At 40.1% G+C, this 14635-nt stretch overlaps 1 protein-coding gene across 1 annotated transcript in view; it reads left to right on the top strand.

Annotated features, from left to right (window-relative positions):
• Positions 1-12027, top strand: part of bms1 (BMS1 ribosome biogenesis factor) — a 32047-nt gene extending 20020 nt beyond the window's left edge. The window contains exons 18-23 of the mRNA XM_088635902.1: positions 926-984; positions 1615-1737; positions 3558-3705; positions 4679-4854; positions 6797-6958; positions 11210-12027. Of these exons, the coding sequence (XP_088492028.1) occupies positions 926-984; positions 1615-1737; positions 3558-3705; positions 4679-4854; positions 6797-6958; positions 11210-11437 (896 nt within the window). The 3' untranslated portion in view covers positions 11438-12027. The remainder of the gene's footprint in view (positions 1-925; positions 985-1614; positions 1738-3557; positions 3706-4678; positions 4855-6796; positions 6959-11209) is intronic.
• The last annotated feature ends 2608 nt before the right edge of the window (positions 12028-14635 follow it).

Below are 14635 nucleotides of genomic sequence, written 5' to 3'. Positions count from 1 at the left end.
TATATTCTGTATTTTCTGTCTCATTGTGAAGTGCCTGGTGATGGCTATTAGTAAATCACCAAATGATTGACGTGACCCTCTCATCTCACATGGAATTCAAGCCTTTGCAGGAATGGAAATTGCACTTCCACTGCATAGCATCTTGGCCATTTCAGCTGTCATGAGCAGCACACTGGTGTATGTAAATCATCTCTAGGTGCTAGATATTTTCCTTCTTGGTTGTGAGTAATTTATTTAGACTTGTGAAACAGAAATAGAAAATATATAAATTAGAAATGGTAAAATAGAAAACTAAAAATATATATTTTATATTTTATTGGGCTACAAACCTGAAATGAATCAAAGTGCTTTGCAATAATAGATTTATTGGTGCCCCACCTCCCAGAGGGGGTTAAAGAGTGTTGCCTGAGTTAAAAGTCTGAAATGGAGAGCTGTTAATTTTTTTCAGACTTTGAACATCTATACCTATGTGCTTTGACTTGGCTCTACTCTATTTGTACATTATAATGAAGTGCAAAGTTCACAAAGTATGACGTTCTCTACAGCTCTGTGATATACAAGATGTTTAGCACTAACAGGAAACTAGATTACTAGGAACAGGGTGGTCACTGTGACTGAGCTGTCCTAGGTCTGTACCTTGATCGGGAAGAAGTTGTCGATTGCACTGCATATTTAACGCAGCCTCGCTTTAGTACTGAAATCATTGACCCTAAGGAAGCTGATTAATAACAGAGAGAGTAAAATAATGCTTGTTATAATTTATAGGGCCTAACTGTAAAACAAATCATTCCACATTTGTCTGAAACCAAAATCCAAGAAAATCAACAAAACATTTGTTAAAAGATGCAACTGTATGAATTTTACTGTTACCTTCAGAAATCCTGGACCAAATTTCAGGAAGCTGATGTCTGTTTTTCCTTCTTAGGGCCCATCACCCCACAGGGAACTGGCTTCCTGGCAGTCCAGTCTGTAGCAGGCACTCAGGTAGGAGTCTGACTCTACCTTGTTTGTGTTGCACCATGAATTTGAAAGTACTAGCTCGATTTAGGTTTAAACCTAAGAAATGTTGTTTAGGTTAGATGTGTCATTGACTATATAGTGTTGGATTTTAACAAGACATGGTGTGAGAAATGCTAATGCATACATGTTTGCCACATTCGTGGTTTTCCTTCTTACGTGGCTTTAATGCTGAAAGGTGCAGACCTTCATCTTTAATTCTGAATTTGCCCGTGACACCCTACAAAACATTTTGGGGGGCAGATGGACTTCCTGTGATTCTCTGTTTAGTCTAGTAATCACATGCACAGAAAAAAGACTGTTAGTATGGCTCTTTAAGTCTTTTCAGGTGCTAAAAGCTCCAAGGCCCATGTAATAAACTACTGTCGGGTGCTCAGAATTCCCAGCTTGAGACCTTATTTTGAATATATTTGCATAGTTCAAATTGTATAGGAGGCTTCTGCTAGTAATGTACTTGGAACAGATCACCGTAATAATGACAGTACTGTTGCCATCTCTGGGCTGCGCGTGTGGTATTGTGTGTCATTGTCTGAGGTGCAGTTCAGCAGTAATAACAGTCTGCCCATTGTCACCATCTGTCGGGTTTTGATCTCTCAGGCCAGCTTCCGCATCGCTGCCACAGGGGTAGTGCTGGACCTGGATAAATCAGTGACCATTGTCAAGAAGCTCAAGCTGATTGGCTACCCATACAAGATCTTCAAGAACACAGCTTTCATCAAGGTAAGCTGTTGAAAGACTAGAAGTGCGACTCCTTCAATAAATTGGGTCACTTCATCATCAAATGAGAGATTTGTATCATCTTGCTAAGACAATTGTCAAAGCATCCTTTTAGTCCTCTCTACGATTTTGCAATTTCGTGATTATTCACAAGTTGAAAAAGTGTACAAAACAAAATAAAACATCAAAACAATTCTTGCTAGCTAGTCTTGTCATTTCCGTCAGGTAAATATTTGTGAGAGAGCAGTGATGTCTGCTGTAAAAACAAATGAGGAAGATGCTATCTGTTTGGAAAGTTATGGCTGTTAGTAAATAACTTGGTCTTGATGATCAGCCACTGGGTGCACTGTGTTACCTTTCTTTTGTCTTTTGTGTTGCCTTTTGTATTTCTTTGTGCAACCAGTGCTCTTTGGGGTAAATCACAATGCAGCACCAGTAAAGAAACTGGCTTATTCTGACCATCTGGGTGTTGTTTTTATGCACTTCCTAAAATAACTTCACAGGAAACTGAATTGTGAGGATGAAGTCTGAAGTTTTGTGGCACCGACTGGATAATCAAGGATGTGCTGCAGACAGTCTCTTGCATAGTTTTCCAGCATGTGGGAGTTCATAACTTCAAACACTGATCACAACTGTTGAGAGAAATGTGACTTTGTAACTGAAGATAATTAAAATATTTTTTTTCAGGTATCTTTTTTTTTTTCCACAGAAGTTGCTGAAAGTGTAACCATTGGTTACTAGGGGAGTTTCAGTGCTGAAGATAGCCAAAAGCTTAACATAGCACTTGAGTCTTTTTTATCATTATTTAGAACAGAAAGCAAAAGAGGTAGTTCTGGATTCATTTCTCTCATGGCTCTGTTCTGTGCTTAATTCTGCTGTATATTCAGCGTAGAGCTTCGGTGTTTGTAATTTCCATTTTTGGAAAAAAAAACTCAGCTTTGGACTGAGTAATTCCACTCAATGCAGGCTTATTAGGTGTAATTGTTTTTAACTTGGGGAAAGAATTTTCATGAATTGATTTCTCTGTGTCCCTTACTGTATTTTAAATATCCCCCCACTGTTTCATGTTTATAGTTTTGTATTTGATGTTTTAAATTAGGTTAATTAGAGTATATTCAAACAAGCCATTTCACTAAGAAGCTGGAAGTCATAGGCCAGGCTATTTCTATGCGTCCATTGAGACTGAAGAGACTGCAGTTAGCAAGATATCTGAGCCTGTTTCCTTGATGACTGTGCTAACAGTTAACAGTACCATTCGATAAACTTGAAACGCCTTAAAGACCAGTAGGTTGCTCAACGGAGAAAGCACGCAGGCAGGTTTTGTTAGTGGTGTTACATGTGTGAAAAGGCCATTTATTTTTCAAATACCTTCGTTTTCCACTTACAGTCTGGGTGCATGTGTCAAGAGCACAGACACGCTGCCAGTTGCAGTCTCACCTAAATTATATTTGTTAAAACAGTGTTTCTTTAATGGTGGAACCCGCAGGTTTTGTGCCCAATGCAGATGAGCTCATCAACGTCCATCAAATTAAGGGTCAAGGTGTCTGTAATTAATAGCCAAGGTGTATTATTTTCTGTAATTTTTATTCAACCAGATAAGCCAATTGAGAAGAAATTCTCATTTACAACACTGCAGGAACCCATTTATATGGGAAAGCATTTACTGTAGTATGTTAATCAAGGGTACAACACCAGCCTCCTACTCAGGGTTAGGACCCCACCCTTTGGTCTGGTGTCCTGCTCCACTGACTACTTCTCCACACTACTGCCCTATTAATGCCAATGCCTATAACCCTGAGCTCTCTCTTGCTTTTCTCCATTAGGGGATGTTCAACACTGTGCTGGAGGTGGCAAAGTTTGAGGGGGCGTCTCTGCGGACGGTCAGTGGGGTGCGTGGACAGATCAAGAAGGCCTTAAGGACGCCGCTTGGAGCCTTCAGGGCCACCTTTGAGGACAGGCTGCTGATGAGTGGTGAGGAAGAGAGCGGGTGTATGATATGCTTGCAAATAACCACTTGGCTGTACCGTGCGTTCTGCTGAATACAGCTCCAGTTCCCCCAGCACTTACAGCATCCTAGCATGTTGAAAGGAGCATCATGCCAGTGATGGAGTTTCACAAAGTACCTCATCTCCTTTGATAAAAAAAATCTGCTTTCGTTGTGCCCATCTGCTTCAGGCCCTGCACAATGCATTGGACCAAGCCACCTTTTGCAGGTGTGGTGGTTTGTACCCCATTTTGTGGTTGGTGTTTGTATTAATTAAATAGCTGCCGTGTAACTGTGTGTGTGTACTGTACTGGCTCAGCTTTCAGTTTGCCTGCTCAGCTGCAGTGGTGCTCTGCAGACATAAATGGTTTTACACACTTGAGGTTTGAACAGCTGCAAGTTCTTATATGAGCCAACACCAGGTGCTGGATGAGTTTGGCTTTATCCAAAGCAGGAAACAGTCCCAATTTACACAGGGAAGTATCGCAGTTTTATAGGTAACTGTAACTACAGTACTGAGCAACGGATTGTAAATACCCTAGGTTTGTCCATATTCTTGTATACATTAGACTTAAAACAAAATTAATGAAACGTAATAAAAGGTAACTTGATTAAATGTAAAGAGGGCATTGCCAACAGTTACTTTAAGGGTTTACATATTTATTTACACATATGTATTTACTGTTACATTTAATCAAATTAATCATTGTGCTAATATCATATACAATTGTTTTGTACCTTTATGTACATTTGATTTGTGAATAAACATATATCTTCCATTTTTTATTAAGGCTTTCATGAAGGCGGTATAAAATAGGTGTAGAATAAACAAGACTACAGATGAACTGAGGGGGTCAGATTTTTTTCTGAGCACTGTACCCTGTGCAGAGCTGTAAACAGAGCGATGGGCTCAGGGTGGTTGCTGTTCTAAGAGAATCTGCCTCGTCTCTCTGCTGGCAGACATTGTGTTCCTGCGATCGTGGTTCCCTGTGTCCGTCCCTCAGCTCTACAACCCCGTGACCTCCCTGCTGTGCCCCATGGGACAGAAGGACACCTGGAGTGGGATGAAAACCGTGGGCCAGCTGAGGCACGAGCTGGGCCTGCGCCGCAAGCCCGATAAGGACTCCCTGTACAAGGTAGGGTTTGAACCCAAGGCCAGAGTCACTGTGACTCTGCAGAGCGGGTGGCGTCGGTGCGCCAAGCGATGCACTAGGTCATGATTTTAATAACTGTACATGAATGTAAAAACCAAAACAACTTGACACAATCTGCGAGGTTTCATGTTGCTTTAGTGATTCTACCATAACTGATCACAAAATATCCATGCTCCCTTACACATCTCTTAGACTTTGTTTTTGTGTGTTACTGTCCCAGTTCATATTCTTGTTGTTAGTGGTGAGCTCAAATGTTGACTATCACCCCTGTACCAGTATAGGAGAGATGCAGACTATAGACACATCCGCTGGGCAGAGAGCCTGGAGGAGAAACTCACAGTGATGGGATTGCAGGCGCATGGTTTCCGCAGACTGCCATACCTTTTCTGTGTGGCAGCAAGCCTAGGAAACAGCCCAGTATAGGATCTCACCTGGCCTGGCCCATGTGGCACATTTAGCTGATTATATGGTCACAGATTGAGCCCTCTTTCGATCACCATTCATTATGTGTTCAAAGTTAACAGAGGCCTTTCATGTTAAAGGTATGTTCTTCTTTTCCTATATTTGGTACTGCATTTCATGCCATCAAAAAATGAAATATTATTGTTGCATTTCTTTTAGTGCATTATGCACAAAAACAACAACAACAAGGGGAATTATAGGGCCCTTTGGATCAGTGGTTCCCAGTCTGTCTCGAATGGTTTTCATTCCAACTGGGCCGTTAATCACTGATGCCAATTCATGCAATTGATCTGCTTGTTTATTTAGACTTTTTTCTGTGCTTAGTCCTTAGGTTCGGAAATACCCTAGAGTATATTGTTTCCAACAACTTCAGCAAACACAACTTTTTGAAGTCTCTTTTCAACTTTCTGATAAGAATTTGCTCCCTTTTCTGCCTATAACATTAATACATGAAATACTCCCACAATATGTGTTTGTTCCTCTGCTTCTCAAATTGGCTATATATCAGCTGACACACATTAATGAGGGCAGTTTTGAAAATCGGGGAATATCAATTAGAAACTCCACACATTTTTAATAATTAAAAGACAAAAATGAAAAAAAATAACTAAAATTGATTGAGTTCCTGTAGGAAATGCCAGAAGGCACAACAATATCCCAATACCAGGGCTGAGAGCTACAGCTGTAGCTGCACTATTAGGTGTATGAAGTGAACCATGTGTTTGAGAAGCTTCTTAAAAAGTCAGATTAATTTTAGAACCATAAAGAGTAAGTTGGCCTAGGTAAGTGAGTCACTCAGAAAAATTAAGGACATCATGCCATCCTTCTATCCAGAACTGCTTGACCATCTACAGATTTGTTTTTTAAATAAAGTGACATATTTATTAGTGTCTTAAAAAATCTAGACTGTCTCCAACAAAGATGTTCCATCTACCAGGCAGTGTGCAATGTTACTGTACTGTGTTGGGGAATTGCGGTTGGAGGTTGGACAGGTTCAGGGTTTATACTCCTCTGTATGTTCTAATTTTCTATAATTCTGCATCTCTGAAAGTTAGGAGAACTAAATCTTTATGATCTTGAACAGAGCAAACTGTGAGTTTTCTCAGAGAAATGTGATAATGGTAACCAAAATGATTCCATTCAGCTCTGTAATAAATCAAACATCTAGGGGCACAAGTGGAAGTTAAAGAGGAGATTCATTTAAGCCTGAAATGTAGGGTAGATTTCTTTATACAAAGGGTAGCTGGTGTCTGGAACATTATCCATGTTGTAGAAGCCAGTTTTCTTGGAATTTTCCGGATGGAGCTGTAGGAGAGTTCAGATCTGACCACACAAGCAAAAATGCCTCTTGTCTGTCACTTTTCTTGGGCTCTTGTGCTGTGTACCCCCCGCTGTGCGCTTTGTGTGCATGTCAGTTGCTGTTCCTGTGGCTGAGAATGACACTGTTCTCTTTTCCTGGCAGCCGGTGGTGAGAATGAAGAGACACTTCAACCCCCTGCACATCCCCAAACAACTGCAGAAGGCGCTACCCTTCAAGAGCAAGCCCAAACAGTTCCAGCATAAGGGCAAGGTTCCTCGGGACCTCCAGAGGCCAGCTGTCATTAAAGAGCCCCACGAAAGGAAGGTGAGAGAGACCCCCCCCCTTCCCTTCTTCTATTGACAATTTGTGAAAAACATTACACACCACTGGTCATATGTGCAACCAGTCACATCTTTTTTTTAACTTTTCATATATCCTCTTCAAATAGGCTTGGTACTTTTCAACATTTAATACTTTTTCTGCATGCAGAATAATATACCAAAGTTCTTAAGTCAACAATCTATTGTTTCAACTGAGTTTGAGGCCTGCTGATTTCTTTTTCTGACTAAAGAGGGTGGGGCTTCTCCATTAATTTGCCCTTTATTGCTGCTCTATGTGCGAATTACAATCGATTTCAAACTGATTCGCTTAATTTAGTCACATTGGGCCTTTGAACCTGCTGTTGGAGGGGAGGGACTGGGAAAAGTAGTTATTATACTATAAAATTCTTAGAAATATTTATTTTGCCAGGCTTATTGCATCACAGCCTTGTCTTTAATATTTTTTATAAAACTAATGTCATAAATACTGAATGTTCAAGTTTTTAAAGTATTTAAACAGTTAAAAAATTTGAAAATATCCACCTTCTTTAATTAAAGAGGCCAGTGTTATATGAAAGTAATTTGCAGATTAAATATGGAAGAATGAAAGTACAAAGCCAACTCCGAGATACGGCATTTAGTGATGTAGTAACCGTTCTGCTGCAATGCCTTCCGAGAAGCTTTGCCACAGTCACTGTGACATCACATGGAAAGAGTGTTGCAATTGGGATGCAGTGTTTTACCCTGTTTCCTCTGACTGTGGGTGAACTGAGGTGAGGTGGCATTCCGTCACCATGGTTTCCATTGTCAAGTCAGAGTGTATGTGGTGAGAGCTGTGAGCTGGGTCACCCTGAAGCTAGAGCGTTGGAGTACATTTTATAAAACTGGTATTAGATGTCACAGAAGTTGGTTAAAGTTTTTTTTTTTCTCCAGACTGGAGAAGGGGAAGGTTAGCAAATCCCAATGTGTAGATGACGCTTTGTTGTCCTGGAGTAATAGAGGAAGCAGAGACCAGTCCTAAAAAAAATAATTCCTTAGCACTTCACACGTAGGAGGGGGCCCACTTCATTCGCCACTGAAGGTCAGTATCCACCTGGATGGCAGCCATTCTGCAGCGGCAGACCCAATACATAGCAGATCAGGGGGAAAAGTGAGAAATTACTTCACCAATGATCAATTTTCCTGGTTTTCCTAGTGGCTCATCCCAGTACTGACCTGGTCCAGCTATGCTTAGCTTCTTAGATCTGATGGGATCAAACTGCTAGGTGGACGTACTGCCGTCAAAACCCTGAAAAACACCCCATAATGAATGTTACATGTATTTTATACTGTAAATATTTTTGCCTAAGACTGTACATATATGCCCCATTTTTATAATTGGAGAATGTAGCCGTTATAGAGGTTCTACCAGCTCTGATAGTGCAGATGACAGTTAGGAATCAGAGAAACAAAGTATTTTTTTAGCTTGGCTCATTTACCCAGTTCCTGCACAGTGTGGTCTGTAGTGGTTTGGCTTTGTTTTTATAGAAAACAGTTTCAAACCCTCTCAATGTTGATACACTGGCAGTTAGTTCAATTCAAATACTAGGTAAATGTAAACTGAATACATCGTTTTAAGGGATTTTTGCAATAATGTAGTATAATATTCCGCACAAGAAAATGGAGATTAAATGTTACTCTGGTAGCTATTATTGTTTTTATAATTTTTTACGCAAATTGTGATTTTAAACAATTACAGAACCAGTGTTGCCTTTCTTCGGCTTGGTTAAGCTGTACTACAGTTTAGCCTCCCAGGAATACTGGGTGTTTAACTTTTGTTTAGGGGCGCTTTTTCTTAAAAAGAGGTGTTGTGCACCTTGCTCCATACCATCTCAGATGACGGGATTTTTGCCTGCTAATCTGAGGTTAGATAATAAATAATAATAATAAACTTTATTTTATATGGCGCCTTTAAAGGTGGCTTCTCAAAGCGCTTTACAGGATGACAATAACAATAAATAAGAAGACTACAACAATAAATAAGATTTCACAAGATAGGACACAATTACAATTACAACAATACAACAATAACAATAGAGGAGACCGTGGAAAATGGTTTTAAGAAGAGCAGAGGGGTGAAGAATGGAACCAGTTAAGTAAAGGCTTTTCTGAAGAAGAAGGTTTTGAGTCTGGATTTGAAGGAGTTCAGAGAAGGTGACTGATATCCTTGGGCAAAGAGTTCCAGAGCTTGGGGGCATAGCAGGAGAAGGCCCTGTTGCCCATACAATGTAGACGGGCTTGGGGGACAGTAAGGAGGGCAGAATTTGAAGAGCGGAGGTTGCGAGGTGGGGAGTAGGGCGATAAAAGTTCAGACGGGTATTGAGGTGCCAAGCCATGTAAAGCCTTATAGGTGAGCATGAGGATTTTAAAGTCTACGCGGAATTTGACTGGAAGCCAGTGCAAGGACTCCAGGATAGGAGTAATGTGAATACTTGCACTAGACCTGGTCAGGATTCTGGCTGCTGAACATACTGCAGCTTGTTCAGAGTAGATTTAGATACCCCAGCGAGTAGAGCATTGCAGTAGTCAATTCGAGAGAATACAAATATGTTGATCAGCTTTTCAGCCACAGTTAATGATAGCATAGGGCGTAGTCTTGCGATATTTTTAAGGTGAAAAAAAGATGTTTTGACAGTATGCTGTACATGTGGGTCAAATGTTAAGCCAGAATCGAATATAACCCCAAGGTTTTTCAATCTGCAAAAGATGCAAAAGAAATAGAGATGTCAATGAGAGCCCAATCTTTCCAGTCAGGAGACTCTGTAACTAATTCTTTGACATACCAAGGTCTCCTTGTGGTATGTCCTTTGTTCTCATTTGCTCTCTGGAAATGTCAAAATCACCCTTCACATTAAGAAGAAAGGTCGAGGCCACTTGAACAAGCAAGTCACCCACATCTCTAGATTTTGGTGCGTCATACTTCTAAACAGTGCAGTTTCATCCTTGCTGCCTGCCTCTGAGCTCTATGAATTATTGTTGTTTTCAAAGGTTTTTGTAACAAGCCTGAGTGCAGCATTTTCCTTGGCTCTTTGCCAGTCTTAAACAATTTCCAGTTATTTTAAGGCGAGCAATAAACAACATGTAGGCTGGAAGCATAGAGACTACCTTTGCATGAGAAAGTTTGACCCTCCCGTAAGTGATATATTATTTTGGCATCCTTGTGAGCCTTCCTAAAGAAGCATTTGTGCTCTTTCAGCCTGTCAAATACCACATTTTGGAGGGGTTATTCTCGTTTCAGAAAGTCTGTTAAGCTTGAACAAAACATCTTTGTGGATAAGAAGGTTGCGGTAGGCAGAGTAGTGTGTTTTTGTACGCGCCTTGATCATTGAGGTCATTTGGTATCGCCTAATAGTGTTTCACTAACGAGTTTGAGAAGTTTTTTTCCCGTTCTTTGCAGGAGGTGGGGTTATATGGTATCAAAATATTAACTGGGGGCCCGGTAATCAGACCTTCAGATTGGTTAGAAGTGAGAGGTGATCTCTGGATCATGTTGAAACAGGTTAACTCTGCTAGGGATAGCTCTGGCCAGGACTCTCCAGTGAAACAGCAGCCTCTGCAAGTTCACATGCACATTATTAAGGACACACCACGACTCTAATCAGTGCCATAACTCCCTTGTAGTTCACTCCTGAGTTTGCTGCACTTCAAAGGTTGCCAGACCATAAAGTCACTATTGGCGATTCCTAACTGAAGAGGCATTTTAGAATTGGACATTCGAAATTTATAGAAAAATGACTTAATTGCCATTGTTTTCATCTTTGAAGTTTGTAAACTGAATCATTTATATGGAACCTAATTGGATAAATATGTATATGACATGTATCTATGCATCTTCACTGATTTTGGTTTCAACTGTCCAGACATTTTTTTTTCAGCTTCAGTCCATGGCTTATACTGGTTATGCTCAACTCATGCTGTAAATTTAAGCACTCATTCCAACAGGAGCAATACTGAATGAAGGTCCTTTGGGATCATAGAAGTGAATGACTTGCAAATGTTGTCCCCACCCCACACCCATATTTGAACAGATTCCATTGAATGTAACGCTTTTCTATCCAGTGTACTGATAAACCACAGAATATTTTGCCATTGTTTTGCTACAGTTTACCAACACATTGAACATTAAGATGATGTTCCCAATTTGAAGTCAAATGCAGTGTTGATTTTCTTGTAGGCTGAGTTTCTAATGAACTTGTTTCTGTCCTGTTGCTTCCAGGTGGCTGCCCTGCTCAATGCTCTGAGCACTGTCCATGGCTACAAGCAGAAGAGGGCTCGCTCCAAGCAGCACCAGAAGCACAAGGAGTTCCTGAAGCAGAAGGAGCAGGAGGAAGTGGACAAGCTGAAGAGGCAGAAGGAGGCACACAAGAAGATGTACCGCACGATGGGCCAGAAGGAGAAAAAGCAGCAGAAATCGAGCCTGAGGGGGGCGGCTAAGGATGACTGAACCAGAGAGGGAGGTGGCTCTCCTTAAATGGCTGGTGGATGCCACAGCCCAGAGCTCACACCCCAGCCCTGCAAACCCGCTCTCTCTTCACCTGTAACTGTACGGTGGCACAGCACTCCCACTCAAACAGAAAGAGGATATTTCCTGCCCCCGGGAGCGCTGGCCTTTTGGGAATATGTACCATGTTTACTTTGCAGGAAGTTTTATTTATTATAACCTCCTAGCAGGGATTCTGTCTTAAATCTGCTCTCTGTTTTTTAAAGGGAATACATAGCTGTTCCTGGGGACTTTGGAGTCTGTGATCTAAAAACAATAAAGAGCACAGTTCCCAAGATACTGTATGGTTTATAAGATACATAGGATTTAAAAGAACATTTTCTGCTGCCCTGTATGATTTTGACAGTATGTCTGTGTGATGTGTGACAGTATCAACTCCATGATGGAAAAAATGCAGACAACAATTCTGGACTTCATTGTGAAATGCAATCAATAATTACCTCTAATGAAGCTCACAGGGAATGTCAGTTATCAATTGCAATGCAAAGAGGGTTGTCTCTTGCTTTGTGTAATAAATGGTGTTTTCTTTTTCATCTTGGGATAACGCTCTTGTGTTTCATCAAAGTTTTTTTTTTCTGGGCTGTTGCAATGAAGTTGAGAAACTCGGTAACAGCTGGCAGTAAAGAGAACATTACACACAGTGCTCTGTGTTACATTTCATAATCTTGATTCTCAATATCTCAGTTTCTGTTTAAAGAGGTAGTACTGTTTTGTTAGTTTACCATTGTGGCCAGTGCAGAGGAGAAAGGGAACCCTGCATTAGTTGGACCATGGGTAAAAAAAGAAATGAGGGTGGATCGTCGTGATGGATAATGGGCAACATGCATGGGACCAAGAAGGCATTCAGGGGATTGGCAGACTCTAGTTCAATCAACTCTGTTATAAAGAGCATGCCTGTTCCAACATGTACAGCAGTCTAGGACTATCCTATTTAACCATGCCATGCATGAATTCAGGAACAGTGATTTTTGGACACAGCAGTATGTTTCGTTGTATGTTTATGTGTACAGAGTGCCTATAAAATTAGATGACCTTGACTAGCCTTATTCAACCAATTGCATTGAGAAAACCATCTTATGATGCATATCTGTTTAGTAGATGTTTGACCATCAGGAACAAGAACAATAACACCAGAGGGAGCTATATTGTCGCAGTGTGGCTACCATTTACATCCATGATCGTTTGGGTGCATCTTTTGGTCGGCAGTGTTGAATGGCGTTCAGTGGATCATACTGCTCTTGTCCATATGGGCAAATATCTATATTACTCACCAATGACGTTACTTTTTGATAGTTTTTGTAATGGAGTTATTTGGATAGACCAGCTATTTATATTGCATTCTTATATGATGTAATCCTTCAAGAAAGATAAATGTATAAAGTAACATCTAATTCTGACATAACTCAAGGCAAGTATGTATTAATGTGCTGAATGTAAAACACAAAAAGTTGCTAGATAAAATTGTCATCAGAAATGTAACTTTAAGATAATTTCATTCGTTTTGCTGGTTCGTTCCTATATGAGGTAACTGTTGATGAAAGATTTAAGGCTGAAAATTGAAGACTGTGTCAGTATTTGAGGGATAACAGTTTTGATGAGTTTTGGGCCTATTTGTGAGTGGAATTTGAATATCAGACATGGTATTTTAATATGGTCTCGCAAAAGCTCAGCACCATATGTTGTATAATGAGTTTTATTTTATGCCAGATGTGTTCTCGTTCAATATCGCATTCATACCCATGGGGAAATGGAACACAGTTTTCAAATCCATGCAAAGCCAAAGCAATTTAGATTTTTTTTTAAATATGGGATTATAATGACATTTGGAACTGAAATGGTAAAATACATTTAGCAATGCCTAATGACGCTTTGGCTGTGTAGCATCTGTCTTCATTAGTGTTCGTGTTGAGAAGGTAATTAACTTAAAAATTATTACTAACAGTTTTACATTCTTGTGTACTCTTTCACATTCTGAAGCTCAATTTTGGATGGATATGTAAATAAATGTCTAATCTGGGCAGTGTATCGCACTTTGAAGCACTTTCCACATCATACAGCTGGCCTCTGTTCATCAGCTATGAGAATAAAAAGTTGTTGCTTGTCAATACAAAACCCCACCTTCTAGCAAACAGGGATGTCTGCAGGTTTTTATTCCAAATCTGTTAATGACCATTATTGTCTTAATAGCACTTTTTCCCAGCTCTTCTGGTACTGCTGCTTTGAAGAGACCAGACAATAGTTGCAGACACTAGCCCTCCAGGACTGCAATTACCTGTCCCTGTTGCAGAAAGATCTCGGATTAATAGTTTCTGTTTTTGATATGTTATATGTGGCAGTGTTTCTATGCCATGTCTGTGTAGCTGTAATTTTCACAGCATCATTGCTAAAATGCAGTGAAAGCAAGTTTTGCTTCGATCAGACACGTGCATATTTGTGATTCTCAAAGGCTGAACTTAGTATGGGAAGAAGAAAACATTCTAAAAGATTAGAATCAACATAGAAATAGAGACTGGGGACAATATTGGTGGTCCTTCTTGGATCCCTGAATTTATTGATATATTTTTTTGTTGCCATTGAGGACATTCTCTCATTACGGCAATGGCAGACAAAGCTGTCCGTGTTTATCTAGGAAAATTAAAAACTGGGAAAGCGAGATGTCATGTCTTGGGAATTAAGAGTACATATTTGAACTGTTTCTGATGTTGAGGAAAAGGCTTAACTTCAGAAATATGAATAATTAAAATAATAAAGTAACTGTCTTCAGAAAATCCAACGTATTTAATGTGTTGTACCTGAAGTTGATCAATCAGGTGCCACATACTGTCCCCAGTTCTATAGCTTTCCTGGTAAAATGAGGAAGTAGCAAGTTCCATATCAATGTCAGTAATATTTTATAAAGGAAGAGCCAGGTATCATACCTTCAGATATCCAAAGATTGCTGTGAATCTGGGGATTTCAAGGAAAGAGAATGCATAGTTCCCCTGGCTTTGCTTATGGTGGTATGGTGAATTCGAATTCCAGTTTACTCCAGTGTTATTTCTTGCTGGAAGTTATATTCTTGGAATGAGTAGCAGGGTGTACATTGTTAAGAGTGATTGATAAAATTAAGGATGTCCTGTTATTCATAAACAAAAGCAGATA

The sequence above is a fragment of the Lepisosteus platostomus genome, chromosome 6 (assembly GCF_059453375.1).
Source record: "Lepisosteus platostomus isolate fLepPlt1 chromosome 6, fLepPlt1.hap1, whole genome shotgun sequence".
Classification (NCBI taxonomy): Eukaryota; Metazoa; Chordata; class Actinopteri; order Semionotiformes; family Lepisosteidae; genus Lepisosteus; species Lepisosteus platostomus.
Note: the sequence above shows the minus strand (reverse complement) of the source record. Positions and strands in the feature narration are given on the sequence as shown.